This window comes from Pseudorasbora parva, chromosome 20, assembly GCF_024679245.1.
Source record: "Pseudorasbora parva isolate DD20220531a chromosome 20, ASM2467924v1, whole genome shotgun sequence".
Classification (NCBI taxonomy): domain Eukaryota; kingdom Metazoa; phylum Chordata; class Actinopteri; order Cypriniformes; family Gobionidae; genus Pseudorasbora; species Pseudorasbora parva.
The window spans coordinates 25,250,071-25,268,143 of NC_090191.1; the positions used below are offsets into that span (position 1 = coordinate 25,250,071).

General features: G+C 37.4%; 1 protein-coding gene across 1 annotated transcript in view; it reads left to right on the forward strand.

Annotated features, from left to right (window-relative positions):
* The first annotated feature begins 1,439 nt into the window (after window positions 1-1,439).
* pawr (PRKC, apoptosis, WT1, regulator) overlaps window positions 1,440-18,073 on the forward strand; it is an 82,309-nt gene continuing 65,675 nt past the window's right edge. The window contains exon 1 of the mRNA XM_067428653.1: window positions 1,440-2,203. Within this exon, the coding sequence (XP_067284754.1) occupies window positions 1,727-2,203 (477 nt within the window). The 5' untranslated portion in view covers window positions 1,440-1,726. The remainder of the gene's footprint in view (window positions 2,204-18,073) is intronic.

The window sequence follows — 18,073 nt, forward strand, 5'->3', positions numbered from 1 at the left end:
AAATTAAAACAACAGTGAAATAATGTACAAAGTAGGAAAAGATTAGGGAAGATGCCCCCTTAATAACATTGTGCATTTACATTATTTGTAACAGATTTAAATAGAAGTTTAGCATGTGCAGATGATGCATTAGCCAATGTGATATCAAGGGAAGCAAATCAAAGCTTAAATAAATTAATTATTTAGCACTACTTTAATGGGTAAGTTGGCCCCCAAGAAGCCCAGGTTATATCAGGGCTGTGTGTGTGTGTGTGTGCGTGCGTGCGTGCGTGCGTGCGTGCGTGCGTGTCTGTCTGTGTGTCTGTGTGTCTGTGTGTGTGTCTGTGTGTCTGTGTGTGTGTCTGTGTGTGTGTCTGTGTGTGTGTGTGTGTAACTCATAGAGAAAAAAAATTCCCTTGACTAATCTATTTTTCTGGGATTTTGTTTTGTCTGTCACCAGTTATTCAATTATTCAACCATTCAAATTGACAGATTTTTTTTATTTGATTATGAGTCATGTACAGGCTATTTACTTATTTATTGGCCCATATTTTAATTGATATGTCATAATAACAATATATTAAAAATTGAATGATTTTACTTTTTATGGTTTTATAGAATTATTGTGTAACAACATGAATTACAATGAGTATTAAATAAAAGATTCTTAGGGAGCCATCTTATCCCAAAGGTCTAATTTTATCTTTTAAATTAAAAATAAAAACTATTATTTTTACTCGACAAATCTAAAAATAGCAGTAATGTAACTAAATTTCTTATTAATTTTATTCTATGACTTATGCACAGGCATATTAATATTTGCATATTTAATTGCCCATATTTTAATTGATATGTCATAATAACAACACTTGAAACTCCAAAACGAATGATTTTACTTTTTATGGTTTTATGGAATTATTGTGTAACAACCAGATGAATTAAAATAAGTATTAAATCAAATAAAAAAATCTTAGGGGGCCATCTTATCCCAAAGGTCTAATTTTATCTTTTAAATTCAAAATAAAAACTATTTTTTATTAACTATAATTTTTAGTCTAGGAATCTAAAAATAATAATGCTTCTAAGTGTCTTATTAACAATTATTCAGTATAATACAATATCATAATCACTATTTTTCTAGAGACACAGAGACAGTTAACCTAAAAAATTAATACATTAAACAAATGTTGATTTTCAGATTAAATGAGAAAAATAAAAATAGCATATTGACTAGATTTTGTGCTCCTTATTGTCAAGAGAGAAAAAAAGTGAGCTCATCTTACCCTACTAGATAGTAAATGTATAAGTAATTGAATACGGAGATGAATGATAAATGTGCCAACAGTAATGACGAGTCCCTATCATTTCCCTTCGGCTATTTCCGTTCATTTTCGGATTTACTCGGAAACTCTTCGGAAGAGGGGCAGGACTCAGCGCTGAGTGCGCCTGTAACTAATCCAGTTCATTCCACCGATCAGTTCACCTGAACTCCTGACGAATGTTCATGCGCGCGCAGGTGGTGAGCGTTACCGGATAGGACTTTCTTTCGAGACGGTACTTTCTTGACAGTTTTTAAATGTTTTAAAGTGAGTTCGTTACAGTTTCGGCCAACTTTAAAAGCACGTTGTGCTTATTTTACAACAATCTCAAAACACTTTTGAGGAATGTGGCGGATCTGAACAGCAATATTTGTATAGTGTGTTTACAAAGTGATTTGGGTCGCACGAGACATTCTCAAAAGGAAATCATGGCAACGGGAGGATTTAAATCTACCAACTCAACGGACTTTCTGGAGGAATGGAAAGCCAAGCGCGAGAAGATGAGAGCAAAGATGCTTGGAGATATCGCCGCCGCCACCGGGAGAACCACTGAGTTAAACAACAACGGCAATACGGTAAACTGCGTCTCCCCTTCGTCCTCCTATCCGGTGGCCCGGTCCTCCTCTTCATCCGCTTTAAAGCGACCGGAGGACGAGTTCAAGACACCCGAGCCGCCCGGGGGAAACTTGAAAAAGACGCCGGAGAAAGTGAGCGGGGTCCCGCAGGCGGAGAGCTCGAGCCCCGCTGGTGTGGATGACAGCGATAAGGAGAGTCCCACACACAGCAAGAGCAAAGAGAAGAAGAGCTCAGGACCCAGCGCCAGAAAGGGCAAAGGACAGATCGAGAAAAGGAAGTTAAGAGAGAAGAGGAGATCAACAGGTGTTGTCAGCATACCGTCCAATGAGGTGAATTCACTTGTTTTACAGTTAACTTTCTAATGGTATAAGTAAACTTCCCAAAACACATAGTAGCCTACCATGGAAGCTACTTCAAAAAATGCCACCATTTTTATAAAACCATGTTGGAGTTGCAACCATATAGACTGTATCCTCAATATGTTTTGTAACTAAACTAGGCAAGCATGTTTTTACCATGGTACCATTGTACAACAAGGTAACAATAGCATTGCGCTTTTTTTGCAAGTGATCCTTTGGTTTATTGTTTATGAAGTTGGCTGTACTGCAAGTTGCAACCACATTTATTTGTGTAGGCAGCTTTTTTGTGTGCAAATTAAGTATATAAACATGGTTTAGTTCATTAAAACCAGGGCAATAGTTAATTGCCTATGATACTGAAGGATTGCCATATTAATATGCCGTGTATGTAGGCTACTTTAAAGAATGCCATTGTGTTGGCATGCTAGTTTCCAAAGAAACACCATGCTATTATCAAAATTATATATATTAAGTGGTAAAAGTAAGCTACCAGCATACCGTGGGTACTTTTGTGTAAGTGATCTGTTGGCCCATATACTGAGTTTACCATATTTATATAAATAATATTCTAAATTTGTTTTGCTGTAACTAAATTAGAAAAGTATTTTTTTCTTTTACCATTGTGCAACACAGGTTTCAATATCATCATACTTTTTTTTGTAAATTATTTGCTGGCTCATTTTGGAAGTTTCCCGCATTTTTAATGTAGACAGCATGTTAAACAGGTTTTGATAATTAAAAAAGAATCAACAAAAAAACAAGATATTATTATCATGGTACCTTGTCTATAAAACAATTGTAATGGTTACTTGTCCACAGTACTGAAGTATTGCCATATTAATATGCAGTGTATTTTTATGTACTTCAGAGAATACCATGGTGTTAGTGTTACATGTTGGCACCCTAGTGCTACCATTGGCATCATTAAAAAAACAGTAGCAAAGAATACATGTAAGTGATATGTTGCCCTTATTGGAACCATATTTACTTATATAGACAATATCCTAAGGAGACAAGCATGTGTTTACCATTTAGTCACTTGGTACTGTGTTGGCGTAATTGCAACTATTAGCTACGTAGAACTTATCCTAGCCATACCATGTGACTAGAAACTTGAATTTAACTGTTTTATCATTCCCCAAAAGCATGGCAACACCGCACCTCTTTTGTAAGTGATCTGCTGATCAATCTGAACAAAACGTGGCCTTTTTGCAACCACATTTCCTTATATAGACACAACTCTAGCCATGTTAATTTACCGTAAATAGAAAAAGCTGTAATCTGAAATTAAATGTCCTTCCATCGCTTAGCCCGTATCCTTATGTGAAATTAATTCAATGCATGTTCTCCTCTAAGCAACACTCACATAAATCAAGACTAGAATCCAACAAGTTGATGACTACCAGATTGAGATCATGTTATACATATTTTCGCCGTTTTATGATTTAGTGGTTTGCAGAGTAACACTGTACATCATGCAACGTAGGAAGAACATGGTACGGCTGTTCCTCTAGTTTAAGACACTTCATCAACTGATCGGTTAAACATAACAATTGGCCTCCAAAACATGATACCTGTCTCATAAGTTACCTGTTATCTCTCCCTTTTCAACCCATCACATTCCCCCGCATAAGCAAAGGGAGGCTTGTTAGCGCAGTATGCCATTGGTGAACATACTAGAGCTGTGAATGTCTGCATACCACCCAGCTCCACTGCCCCGCGGATAGTTACTGTTGGAGGCTGACCAGTATGTCTGCTTTGGCTGAAGACATCCTGTCATTAGTCTCTTGCAATGTGCCAAGGTAAAGTAGTATGGGAAGTGGGCGCAGGCCAAGACTTAATGCTAGGGTGCTTTTGAGAGATGAGTGTGTAAGTATACACAACTATGCTCCATGGTCTCGCTGGGGTTGTTACTGCAAGAATGCGCGAGGGGCTGGGTAAATTATTTATCATTTTGACACTTCTGTCCGGGGTTGAAGTAAGCATAAGCGAAACAGCATGGCATGCAGTTTGAACGCTTTATCTAGTGTGTAAGTGTGAATGCATTTAATGGCTATGACAAGCTGTCTAAACACATTCAGTCAGGGTCCCATCACCTGAAACTATTATTTATGCTTGCTATGATGTCCAACCATATGTTTTACACCTTGGACATATCAAGCATGTCCAGTGACTGCTTAGTTTTGTAAAAATGCACTTCCAATCCTTCCCTGAACAGCTTTGAGAAGCTTTTCTGGAGGTTGTTTTCCTGTACTTCCTGCCGTGGCCTCAAATTTATAGGGCTCATTGTTTGACCGTGTGCGTTTAGCAGCTTGCTGTGAGTTATCAGACTCTTGTGGAGCCTCCCTGCTCTCTTCCCAAAACCTAAACTTTGTTTCCCACCATCATTGTTATAGGGGGCCGTTAACCTCTATAAAGGCTGCTTGGAACTCCAGCTCCAAGTAATTTATGAGCAAAATTTGTTATCCATTGCAGACACCTTGAAGCGTACTTCAGCCATCTGTATGTGTGTATCCCACTGTAACTTTAATCCATAACATGTTTGTTTAGTATTACAGATCTGAAAGTTCATATCATCAGCCAGAACATTTGATGAATGTTCTTTTGCTATGTGTGTTTAGTTAGGGTGACTGAGAAGTTTGTTTTAATTTCAGAGTGTTTGGGCCAGCGCAGCTCTAATAAACGCAATTGCTATTGTTTGACATCTGGCCGAGTCTCAAACTCCTCACGACCCGTTTGTAGATAAAAGCCTCCATGTCCGGTCTGCTTGGCGGTGTTCCATTTCAAATTCCGAATCCAGCATAAACAACGACTTTCTCTACTTCACGGGCCTTGAATACTCTTTATGCTGGATTTTGTGCAGGAGAACTGGAAATGAACCTGGATCAGACTGACCATTATTTAATATTGCGCTCCAATTGGATGGAATTCACAACCTTGAGAAACCCTGAGTTTCTTGCTAGAGGCAATGAGCCAGGACATTTTTCACTCACTGAGCACCTAAAGCTGAACTAGGCCTACGTACGGCAACGTTGAAAGAGATCATACCTTACTGTTTACATTGTAAGGCCTTTGGGAATTTGCTGTATATCTGACAGCAGGAAACCTGGACTAACTGGCACATGTTTGGAATTGGCAGCAGTCATGTGGATGAAAAACAGTCCTTAAAGTTCCTTATCTTCTGCTTCCAGTGACCCATAGGGTCTGTTTGTGCAAGCAAGGTTCTCGTACAAGCAAATTTAGACTAGAGGAAATCGAAATACTTCTGTTAGAGCACTATTTTCTTTTACAACTTGTGGACTGCTGTGTTTTAAACCTGCGGTTGTTGATCTACTTATTGTTTGCGGTCGGTGGCCTGTTGTTAAATGTCAAATGATTGGCACCTTGGTTAACTGCCGTTTTATAATGTCAAACATAAAAATTTGGTTTTTGCAGTTTTATGACAGTTTATATTTGCCTTTGTTGGCAATGGTCCACTGGCTGGAATGAGATATTGCCGCCTAAACAAGCATGGGGCGGCATGTTTAACAGTCCCTGGTTTTTCCAAACAAGGTCACATCAACGCCACAAATACCTTTGAGATTCAGTCATGGGTAAGCAAGGTAAGCAACCAGTTATTACCTTGATCCTTCACTCTTTCTGCTTTTGTTTTTAGAACATTCCAAGCTATATACCATGCATAGTGGAGTATTTCTGCTAATCCTTTCAACAAAAGAAATTCCTGCGTTTAACTTTTACCACTGATATTTGTGTTAGAGGCTACTGTGCATTCCCGTATCCTCCTCCAGAGGTGTAAGGTCATTAAGTGGGAATTGTGAGAATAGGAAGGGAAAGTTTGAAAACTTCAAAGTCTTAGGTAGGTAGGGTCTCGTTTTACACTGAAGTTCCTGCTACGAACCATAGGCCCTTACATGTCAGCCCTTGTTAATGTACTGCTCAACAGTCAAAGCATGATGTACTACATCCATTTAACTGTCGGACCAAATCAGCACACATAATCGAAGAGCTGGAATGCAATGAGACCAAGACTCCCTGTACTGGCCCTCTGAGCGGTCACCCATCTCCTCAGCTTACATTTTGCTCTGTCTTATTTATCTCTCTGGTCTTTTTAAGCATGACGCAGAGTCAGACAGACTCGTTTTCAGTTCCAAATGTAGGATCTTCCTTGTTTATGATGCATGACTGGCATTGCCATTTTCCGCAGTTATTTCTCTGCCGTAATGATGCCAGTGAGATGGCCACCTTTTGCGTTAGGATCCATCTTTCAGGAACAGAACGGTCACAGTGTGTGCACATGAATTAGGTAGCTGGTTGATTGTGACAGTCGTGCGTTCATCACTTTTCCTCACTGGTGTAGACAGTATGAACTCTATAAATAGCCCCTTTCCACTTTGTTTGTTTGGATTTGCTCTTTTTGTTTGCTTGAGAAATATCTCAGTGCCTCGTCAGCGTCACAGTGACGCATTGCTCTAGACTGAGTCGTCACATATTAACGTGCACCAGCCTCCGCATAGAGAATGGACTAAATGTCCTGGTCTCTCTGTGCACCCCCACTGTTATCTAGCATATTTGTCTGTGTTGACGGTTGCTTCTTGGTTCAATATTTGAAGCCTTTGTTATCAGTGGGCAGAGTTCAAAAGAGGAAAGATTAAGTTGTATAACCTCTAGATAGGCCATCAGTTTTGTTGGGGAAGTTACTGTGAAGCTGTTGCTTCCCAAGCTACTTATGATTAAATAAAAATTAAACTACAGTCAAACTGGCCTTTTAACTTTCGTCATGCTTGACACAAAGCTGTAAGCAATACAAGCCATTTTAATGAACAGATTTTGTTTTTGTCATAGATGGTGTCTTTTTCTGCAATGTTGCACTGGTAGTCTATATAGCAGTTAACTAAGCTTCACGCTTCTAACAAAAAGTAGCTAACAGTGTTTTCTCCATATTAGAATTTCAAACTTTGATACGGTATCTTGAAAAATATTGATATTTGATACCATTTTCAATACCACAGTGAAAACTGCCATAGACACCACCATGCAGATAATTTATCTCATAATTCTGATAATTTGGGTATTTTTGTTTTGTTTTTTGTAATAGCTTACACACAGCACAGGGAGGCTTTATTTGAATCGTTGAACTACATTGCCAAAAAAGACAAGTAAACAGTCTTGCAGTAAATTAAATAAACATGGCTTTAAGTTTTTCAGCTAACAAATTAAATACAGATTAATGCTTATAATTAAAGTTACAAAACCTATTCAGTTGAGTGATTTTCTTTTTCTGTTGTTCTTTAATATGACAGTAAGTACCAGGTTTATTAGACTGCTGTCACTTTGCTGGCACACAACAACGAGACCCGATATACTGTTTTGGGTCTCAATTATCTCTCAATTATTTATGTTCCAAAACTGACTGTATTTGCCTGAATACTTGACAATACAGGTATTTTGACATAATTTATGTGTTTGACCGTTTAAGCGCAATAAGCCACAAAAAAGAAGCCAATTTGGTACTCGCAAGCTGTTTTTTGTGTTAGCGTGAAGCCTGCGGGATGACTAAAACTATGCGTAATACAAGCACTATTCAACCCAAGCGAATGAAATGAGTGAGTGAGGGGAGGCTGGTGTGTGTCAATTTGTCAACCGTTTCAGAAATTTTAGTAACACTAGTAGTTAAATACATTAAAGGGGACAACTGTCTGCTCATCGAAGAATCCTAAAAAAAGTATCATGGTTTCCACAAAAATATCAAGCAGCTGTTTTCAACATTTTGTTGAGCAGCAAATCCGCATATTAGAATAATTTCTGAGGGCAGACACCCCATGTGAATGCACCATTACATACCGTATTGTTCTGAATATAAGATGGTATTCTTAGAAAAACATCTGAAAAAACAGGTTTGTCTTATGTTCAGGGTCTAGACTTTGACATGTCAATAATAAACCCTCAATAGTAAAACTAGTGTGCCAAGAAATATTGTGTGTCAGAGTGTAATATTGGGAGTGCAAACAGTCTTAAAGGGGTGGATGCACGCGATTTCACGCTTTTAACTTTAGTTAGTGTGTAATGTTGCTGCTTGAGCATAAACAGTATCTGCAAAGTTACAGCGCTGAGAGTTCAATGCAAAAGGAGACATTGTCTTTTAAAGTTACGGCAGCTTATTGCCTACAAAAATGGCCGGTTTGGACTACAACGAGCTTCTTCCTGGGTTGGTGACATCATAAACCCTTACTAGTCACCACAGATGTGACTTCTGGCCATAATGGTAAGGGGCGTGGCGTTTCCAGCAACCTGTGCTTGGCACTTCAGCCAATAAAAATACAGGAAACTACGTTTGGCCATCTAACCAATCTAAGACCGTTGCGTTTTTCGGAGGGATGGGCTTCATAGAAGCAGGAAGAAAACAAGCTGTTCAAAGGACAGTGGAGACAGCGGTGTGGAATAAAGGTCAAATATAAGAAAAATACGGCGTAAAAAAAACACGTAACCACCCCTTTTTTGTCACACTACACCAGAACGCTTAGGAAAAAGGTGTGTTTCTGGAAATAGCCAGACTATTTTGAAAACAGCTGAGCTGTACTGTCAGGCTACTGAAAAACTAGTTGGGTTAGTAGCATAGCTACTTGTACAATGCTGGGGAGTAACTGTAACACTTTCACTTTGTCATTTGTATTCAACAGGGAGAGCAAACGCATTGTCCAGTAGGCACTGTGGAACATTTTATTTCATATGTATTTTACAAAAAAAGCGCAGAACACTTGGAGAGAGATGCCAGCGTGTTTTTAATGACATCGGCTCACATTTTGTCACACAATGATTATTTACACGACTGGCTGTTAGCTTTGATTGTGTGTGAGCAGAAACAATGATTATAAAACAGAGTGGATTTGGCCATTAGTTGTTTGCGAACATTCCTTTCAGCAGGGTGCTCGGTGTGAGTCAGTGGTAAAACCAGGCCACTCTGCGTGATTAGGCATTAGCCTGTCTGCTTACATTCACCATTGCACAACTAGACAAACCAGCTCGCTTTTTGCTTTCTATTTTTCTTTTCTTACTTTCCTCCTTTGATCTTTCCCCCATCTCTCACTGCATCGGTTTTCTCTTTCTGTCATGTGGTGTAAAGCATGCTTGCTGATAGGTTGGTATTTCAAGATCTCAAATCAGTTTCACCTGATCCAAGATACTTGTTTATTATAGAAGGCACAAAAACAGAAAACAATGTAAGGCTGAGAGTCATTATTACAGTATAGTTCTTATCTTCTGAGAACTGCTTTTAGTATGCAGTATTCTTTAAGGCATTTCAAAATGAACCATTATTGTTAAAGATTAGTATGTAATGCATCATCCCACACTGCTATTGACAATTATATTTTGAATGAGGATTGTTGTGGAAAGATGTGCTGTTCAGAGCACACTTTTTTGTGTGTTTTTATGACCAATGGACCTCATTCATGAAACTTTCCTAAATATATTAGCACATGTAAAAGGGATCTTCGCAAAAACTGTCCTCCAGTAACTTCCACATCGTTATTTGTTGGTCAAATCTGTCTCCCCCATGTTAAAATGCCCAACTTTATAGTTTCATTCTATAGGCTTTGATATAGGCTAATTTTGCCCTTCATGACAACTGTGAGGTGGGTGATTTTTATTTGTATTTTCATAGCTCATCTGTTTAAGTTATTTTAAGCCTAAAGTTTTGCCTAATTAAGGGCGTGGCAACTTGAGTGACAGGTGCATTGCCGTTTGTCCGCTGTGTGTTAACCATCACGTCACCTCAGCCCCACCCAAGTCCCGCCTCTTTGCCCATTTTCGGTTATCTGGGAGTGGCACGGTGACACACTGCCAAGATGGCCGGCTCCGCCCATTTTGGGCTTCAAAAAAGCTCTTCAGAAACCTACAGGGGACATCACGGTCACTACGTCTATAGTTTTATTCAGTCTATGGTTTTACCCCAAAAAAGACAATGAACCGAAATGAACCGAAACCATTTAAATATTTTATGCACCATTTAAACATGGTAGGGAGCAGGTGTAAATTTCTTTCATACCAACTAACAATTTTAAAATATGAACAAACATGAATCTGAAAATTGGTCTGAACAGATTTACACAATTTGTTCTGTTCTTGTTTCATGAATGAGGCTCATTATGCGTCCTTTTAAATAATCATATGCAGAACAGTTTTTTAAAATTATAATTGTATTTCTTGCAAAATGATGGACTTGTGTTGCACGATATACCGGTACTAGAAAAGTATTGCGATACCCTGCTATTACAAACGGTACGATATGGAATTTTATTAGTACCGGTACTTTTAGGAGGACAGCACTAATATGAGCTCTATTTCTTAATTTGCATCTGTGTGACTGCAGGTGTCAGGACGTGTGCACTTCCACCGACTGATTCATGATTGCCATTGGCACGTGATTTCAGCAGTTTGCTAGATTGACAAAATTATAAAAACAAAAAACAAAGATACAATTAAAAATCTATATAATAATTATAAAATTACATTTAAAAATATGAAATTACTTATGAAATAAGATTTTGGTCATCCCGACCTGTTCAGAAGTGAAATAACTAAATAATTACTAGGCTTAAAACTATATTAAATATTTAAATAATAGTTATTGAGTGTGCAATAATATGATTCAACACCAATTTTCATGTTAATATCTAGAGAACTAACTATCATAGAGACTTTGATGTGGACTCTCATTAATTGAAGCAACCACTCACAAAACCCTGGCAACTACTTAGCAACACCCTAGAAACCACCCAAAACAATGTAACAACTGCATAGCAACAACGAAAATCGCATGGCAATTCCTTGGCTTCCCACAACACCCTAGCACAGAAGTGGCGAGTTTTGCAAAGACAAGCACCGTTCCAAGGTGATTTCATATTCTTGTCAGTACACCCAAGGCTCTCCAGTAGGCTGCTTCATGCCACATCTCTATGGTTACACTTCAGACTTTGATCTCAAATAAATGTTTGCATTGTTGCCAAACTATGACACTGAATGCTAGCGGGGCATTAAAATAAAACTAAACATTTATCCTTGTTCTTGTTTTGAGTCACATTACTGAGTAACAGCCTTGAAGAATGTAGAAATGTGCAGAGCGGTCAAGAAATATGACCTTTCATCAGTGTATGCATTCCTAAGCTTGATTAAGGATTTAAGTTGATTTTTCCTTCATTAAAGGCGCATTTGTGTCTTGACTCTGCTTGTTAACTGTTATGATTTGTTTGACTAAAGTCCTTAAAGAATGTTAATAATTTCTAACGCATAAAGCTTGCCAAAGCGCACTAGCAAAAGTAATGATTATTAGTGTGTTGCGAAAAAAAACGGCAAGAAGATGGTCTCAATATTTCTAAAATTAATTGATAACATTTTCTGTTTTCGCCTGCAGAGATTGTCAACAAGGCTGACTCGTCATCTCCGCAATAGTGGACGCGCCTAATACACAGATGACATAATCTTAGAATATTTATTTTCCACTTGAATATGTTAATTTAAAAGTAGACATTTCAAGCTTTCTATAGCTGTATTTCTCATGTCTGTGAGCAAGTCTACATTGAGTTTCAATTCATTTTCGTGATGTGCTCAAGTTCACTGAGACTGAGATGGCAGAAAGTGTAGTCCAGATTGTTTTCATTAGTTTACAGAAATAAAAAAAAAAAGGCCCCTTGCATTATTCTTATCTGCATGACCAAAATTTTTGTATTTTAAGCTAAATCAAAGACCGCATGCATTTATGTATTAGGGCTGCACGATTTGGTGAACATATATAATTGCGATTTTTCTGGGTAAAATTGCGATTTAAAATGCGATTATTGTTATTATAATTTTTTACAAATGAAAAGTGTGTGTATATAACATTTTGTGTTTGTATATTAATGTGACTAATAATAATAATTATGATTATTATTACTGCTAAAAATATTTTTAAAAATAAGAAATATTACCATTACAATAACATTTTCATAATTACAAATAAAAAAGAGAATGTCAGAACAAATATAACAATATAATACTAATGCTAATTATTATTATTATTTTTGTAATATTTTACAGAAAACTTATTTTACAAAAAAAAACAACTGCTGGGTTACCTATTAATGATATATAGTGTATGATATACATGTTGTTTATCTGTGATATCAATTTCTTAAAGTCTGTCTTTAATATGAAATATGAACCTCTTGTTGCATTCACTGTGGGGGAAAACAAGCTCCTGTACATTGAAGAAAAACATGGATTGTCCAATAAATGTATAATTTTTTAAGTTTATTAAGTTTTAAAATGTATTAAGTATTATTTTCTTATTATTGATTACCCAAAAGTTTTTAATTCATACTGAAAGCCAGAGGGCCCCCTTGAGCGGAAAACGCCACATTTGCCTCAGAGAAGTAATTGACGTTCATTTTCAGGAAATCCATGATGTGAAGCTAACAGAAAGATAGAGATGCTTTGCTTAAACATGAAGACAATACAAACATGACTGCAGCAATATATGGTGTATTTGAGTTCTTCAACCCGTCAAGGGTATTTTCATAATAATAAAGTATATTATAATGCAATGCTGATTGACATAGACTTCATCACTGTATAGAGTACTATAAAATAACACATCGTCTGCCTCACTCTGATGAGAAGCCACATCAGCTCACACACACTTGACTAACGATATAAAGTGAGCTAAAACGTTATTAAACGTTGTCTTTTGTTGAACAGGTTTATGAACGCTTCACTAGTTTGTGAAGATGTTTGACTCGTGTTGCTTTTTCAAACGCACGTTATAAGCGACTCAAACTCGCAGTCTTTCAGACGGAGCTGCGTTGATCACAGAGCCGCTCTTCGCTAACACACTGGGCATTTATTTATTTCATTAAAATCGCAGCCTTTGAGCTTTCATAATCACACACAAGCCAAATCGCGGTTGTGGTTCGATTTCGATTAATCGTGCAGCCCTAGTATGTATGTATATATGAAATTAATATGTGTATATGAATAATCAATTATTTATCGGCTTAAATATATATGCGCTGAATTTTCTTATCGAGCCGATAATGATAACATTACAAATGCACATATGTCGGCCGATACCGATGTGGTGGCAAATATATTGTGCATTCTTTATAAAGATGTTGTGAATAAAACTTGACTGTCACTAAAGCAATGGCCCTCATTTCCAGAATGTTTAAAGATTATGATCTCCAAGTTTCTAATATGATTTAGAAACCTACTTACTTTTTAAAGACATGAAGGCAGCATCAGTGTTCTCTTGGTGTCTTTATCTAGGCCTTTTGTTCTGCTTTTATTTGGCTCTTTCTCAGCTCATTCATTTGAATAGTTTTTCAGTTATTGTGCGAGTTTCTATGCATGTGGCATTCACCTTTTTATCAGACTTCACTGTGTAATTGGGCAAATGGTTGAATACGGCTTTCACCTTGGTCTTGTTTTGAGCCCTTGCCCTTTCCCTTGCCTTTTAACCTCTAGACCACAGTTGACGTGAGAGGTTAAAGGGGTCAGATCCCTAGTCACCACCTGCTAATCTTCAGGCCTTCCAGAAGCGTGAGTCAGAGGAGGCTCCAAAGATAACAAACGGGAGCAGAGTCTTTGTTCCCAGACATTGGTTTTCCTTTGCAGCAGGGGATGCATTTAGGGTGATGTGGCAGCTGTACGTCATTGGCTGGTATATCTGCAATTCCATTTAGATAGCAGATTAAATATGGTGTTTTAGAAACAACATGTTGACTGCCAAACAATCATGGCATCAGGAATGTTGATAATGTTCACACGCCCAGGGTTGAGCTCTGTTTATGGGGTAGAGTGACAGGTAACTTCTTGTCTACAGGGTTGTTTTGATGGTGTGATGAAGTTCTTATGAATAATAAAAATTTCTTTGACGTTTGTTATAGGCATTCTCATGAAGTCCTCATGAAATCAACCCCCATTTAGTTTTTATTTTATTTTTGTGCTAATGCTTGTTTCTGGTCTTGTGTGCAATTCAATAGTTCTTTTTTCAAAAGAAAACATTTGAATTTTGATCTTTTGAAATTTATGAATCCTGAAAGCTTCCTGTTTAAGTAGCATTTCATCCAAATTACCGCCTCTCCTTGGTGAAGATATTGTCTCGATTTCTATAACACAATGAAGTGATAGGATGTAAAATGCACCACTAATGGATATTTTAAATTTTTATTGCACTACATTGTTCAGCAATGCACATTTTAAGTTCTCTGCTTGTTTTTCCTATATGATTTACCACAGGCAGGGTTTAAGATAAATGAATGCTTTTGTTTTACAACTTATTATTCCTTAATAACTTATTATTCCTTATTAATGGGATTTGATTCACTGGTACCAGGGTGGTTAAATGATGTGGAACAATACGTATAGCTACACTGATTACAAGAACTGATTACTTGTATTTGAAGATACAAAAGATCAAAATAATTCTCCATTGTAGTACTCCATTGTTTATCACCAATGCCTTTTAAATGTCATGATTTTTCATGATGCAGTGAATTGCCAATCCCCTACATATTTATCTCACTGAAATTTCTTATAAGTTGTCTCTTTCTTGGCCCTATTAAAAGAAGCATACACAACAGACTTAGGGCCTGAACGACTTCTCAGTTGAACTTTCATGCTCCATTCTGTGGTAGTATTCACCGTTTTTTGAATTCTACATGTTGATGACAGTACCTGAAAAATCGTGATGATAAAATGTCAACTGTTCTTGTTCAGCAATCTGTTCAAAGTAAAACAATTCATTGCAGGCTGTAGGTTTGGTCCATTTCAAACTGAGAAACGACTATTTGGATTATTGTATTATTTTTGTTGTGTCCTTATATTAAAATGAACTTTTGAATCAATTGGGATCACAGGGTCAGATATGCACAGACATGGCATGTTGCTCTGATTGACAGTGTTGATATTCCAGATGGTTGTTGTTACCCAGAGAGAGAAAGGGTTTTGTATCCTGCTTGATAATTTATTGCCAAGTAACTGACATTAAGATTAAAGTTTGGGAATTCCCCTTTCCCTCCCTTTTAATTGTCTTCCCTACTTTAACTCCAACCTTCCTTTAAACTTTACCTTAAATTTATTGATCTTTGCCTGATATTTTCAGCTGGGATAATAGGCCTTCAGTGGTTTTGAGTTTCCGGATTTTATTCACAGTTGACTTTCTTTTTTTGTTGTCAAGTACTGAGCTGGTCGTAGCTGTTCTTTCTTTGAGAGTCAGGCTCTAAATAATCCATAACCATCACACAGCCCCGGATATTCATCTTGGATTTTCATTATGTCCATATTGATCCTAAAGGCTTTTTGTATCCTCCTTTCAGCTTTTAATTTTTCTCCCCATCCTTTCTTTGTTGACTCTGCTGTTGAAGTTTGGACATGTTTAACCTTCAGACAAACCGTTTATTGTTGTCTGCTTATCCTAATTGTAGTTTTCAAATTCTCTTTCACCCCCACTGACACTCAAACCTGCCTACATTTGGTTATCTCCAGACCGGTTAGTTTGTCTTTATGGTTGAAAGTCGGCACAAAATGTAAATCTACACAAAACAACCACTGGATGAGACACTTCTCTACAAAGTTTTTTCTTTTTTCACTGCAAAAAAAAAAAAAAAGCTTTTCTTACTTAGTATTTTTGTCCTGTTTTAAGTCAAAACATCTAAAAATTCTTACATTAAGAAGCATTTACTTGACAAGCAAAAGTTTTTGTCTTGTTTTGGGGGAAAATAACTCCAGATTAAGATAATTTTTGCTTAAAATAAGCAAAATAATCTGCCAATGGGGTAAGCAAAATAATCTTAATTCAAAAAGAAAACAAGATTATTTTGCTTACCCCTTTGGCAGATTATTTAGCTTATTTTAAGCAAAAACTCTCTTCATTTTGAGTTATTTTCCCCCAAAACAAGACAATTACTTTTGCTTGTCTAATAAATACTTCTTGCTTTAAGAATTTTTAGATGTTTGGACTAGAAACAAGACAAAAATACTAATTAAGAAAATAATTTTTTTGCAGTGTTGACGATCTGTTTCACTAGGATGCATGTCAAATACGAAAGAAAAGTTTTGTAATTTATACGTCTGTTATGTGACTTTAAAAATGCAACCGCTACATCAAAACCTAGTGATCTTCCTAGGAAGAAGAATGCAAACTCATGTTTCATTGTTACAAGCTCAGTATCAAATTCAATACTGAAAGTGTCAATGAACACAACTGTAGTATTTTAAAGTAAATGTAACTGTTGTGCTCTTTGTAATATATGTGTGTGTGATATTATATCACCTATTTAGTTTAGCAACATGGTAAAGTCAGTGTGGCGGAGGGAAATTTGCCACCGCCTTGTGGGGGGGAATGTGCAGCACTTAACTAAGGAAGACTGAGTGAGCAACAGGATCTTAGTCCTCCCACCCAATACTTTTAGTCTTTGTACAACTTCTAATTGTATGTTGTGCCTATCGTGTTGCAATGTGTAAATGCTCAAGAGGTGGCGAGGTGGGCTTCAGGATTTACTCAATACACGGCAGCCACCTGAAGTGTATGTTTGTGCAGAAAACTCAGGGGTAAGTGTTGTTGTCTGCAAGACCCACCATCCCAGTGTCTAACAAGATAGGTAAGACGCCCCCACTCCTTAGTATAAGTGACTCAAACTTAGCATAAACAGTTTCCGCTTAACAAAAATATTTATTTTTGTTGAATGAATATAGATTATTTTTGTTCCCCTGATTTAACCGGAACAGATCAAATTCAAGTCCGGTCAGGTCAAAATTAAATGAAAATGTGAAAAATAATAAAAGAGTGAAAATCAACAAATTTGTCTTGGTTTCAGTTCAATTAACACAAAACAAAAAAAACCAGTGTACTCTTTTCCCAACACTGAAATATTTCACATATATATCACATATATATTCAAGTTATCTCAAGCTCCCAAATAAAATTCACTTTGATTTGGGGTCAAAAAGTTTAGTCCAATTCAAAAAAATCCAGGAAAAATAAGTGGAAAAGTTAAACTCTGTCCAGCATATATTCACAGAAAAATCCAAAACCGTCCAGGAATGCACACGGAAGTTTATGAATCCCTTTTCAGGAAAATTCACGAGTCACAGTTCCATGAATGAACACGGTATGATTTAACAGTTCAGTTCCGATCACTCACTGACAGAAAACAGTTTGCTTACCAGTGTCCAGCATAAGGAAAGAAATATAGTGTACTTCACCACTCTTAGTCTGTGGACGAGGTGCTGAATGATGCCCAACGAATGGCAGGGTATGTCTCTTCACTCAATAACCCTCAGCGATTGTCCCCGCGATCCTGACGACGACAGCTTGATCCAACAAGGCCGCAATCTCAGCTGATGAAGACGTATTGAGAAGACGAACAACACACGACCCTATCCGATGATTCAGCGGACCCTATTCACACGATCAGTGACTTAGCTGGCTTCTCTGTTTTAAGTTCGTTTGAACAACTAAAACAAAAACTGTGTCTGAAAACAAAGAAAACACGGGAGTGTTCCACTCCTACGGCGAATCACTTGCTCACCGCTAGCAGGCCTTTTGCAGAACTGTACGCACACACACAGACACGGCGTCAAACTCGTTCTGTCACGTTGAATAACCAACACACTAGCGCGATCAGAATCTTGCAAAACAACACCATGCGTCTCCGATGTCTAACACAGGCATAAACTGAGCTTTAATACCTCAAACTACCCGAAGACCAACGGATTCTTCCTCGACGCATCGAAAACTTTTCTCTCACCGCTCTCTTTTCCTCTCACCGTACTCCGTTTACTTCACGCGCGCAAGTAATGGCC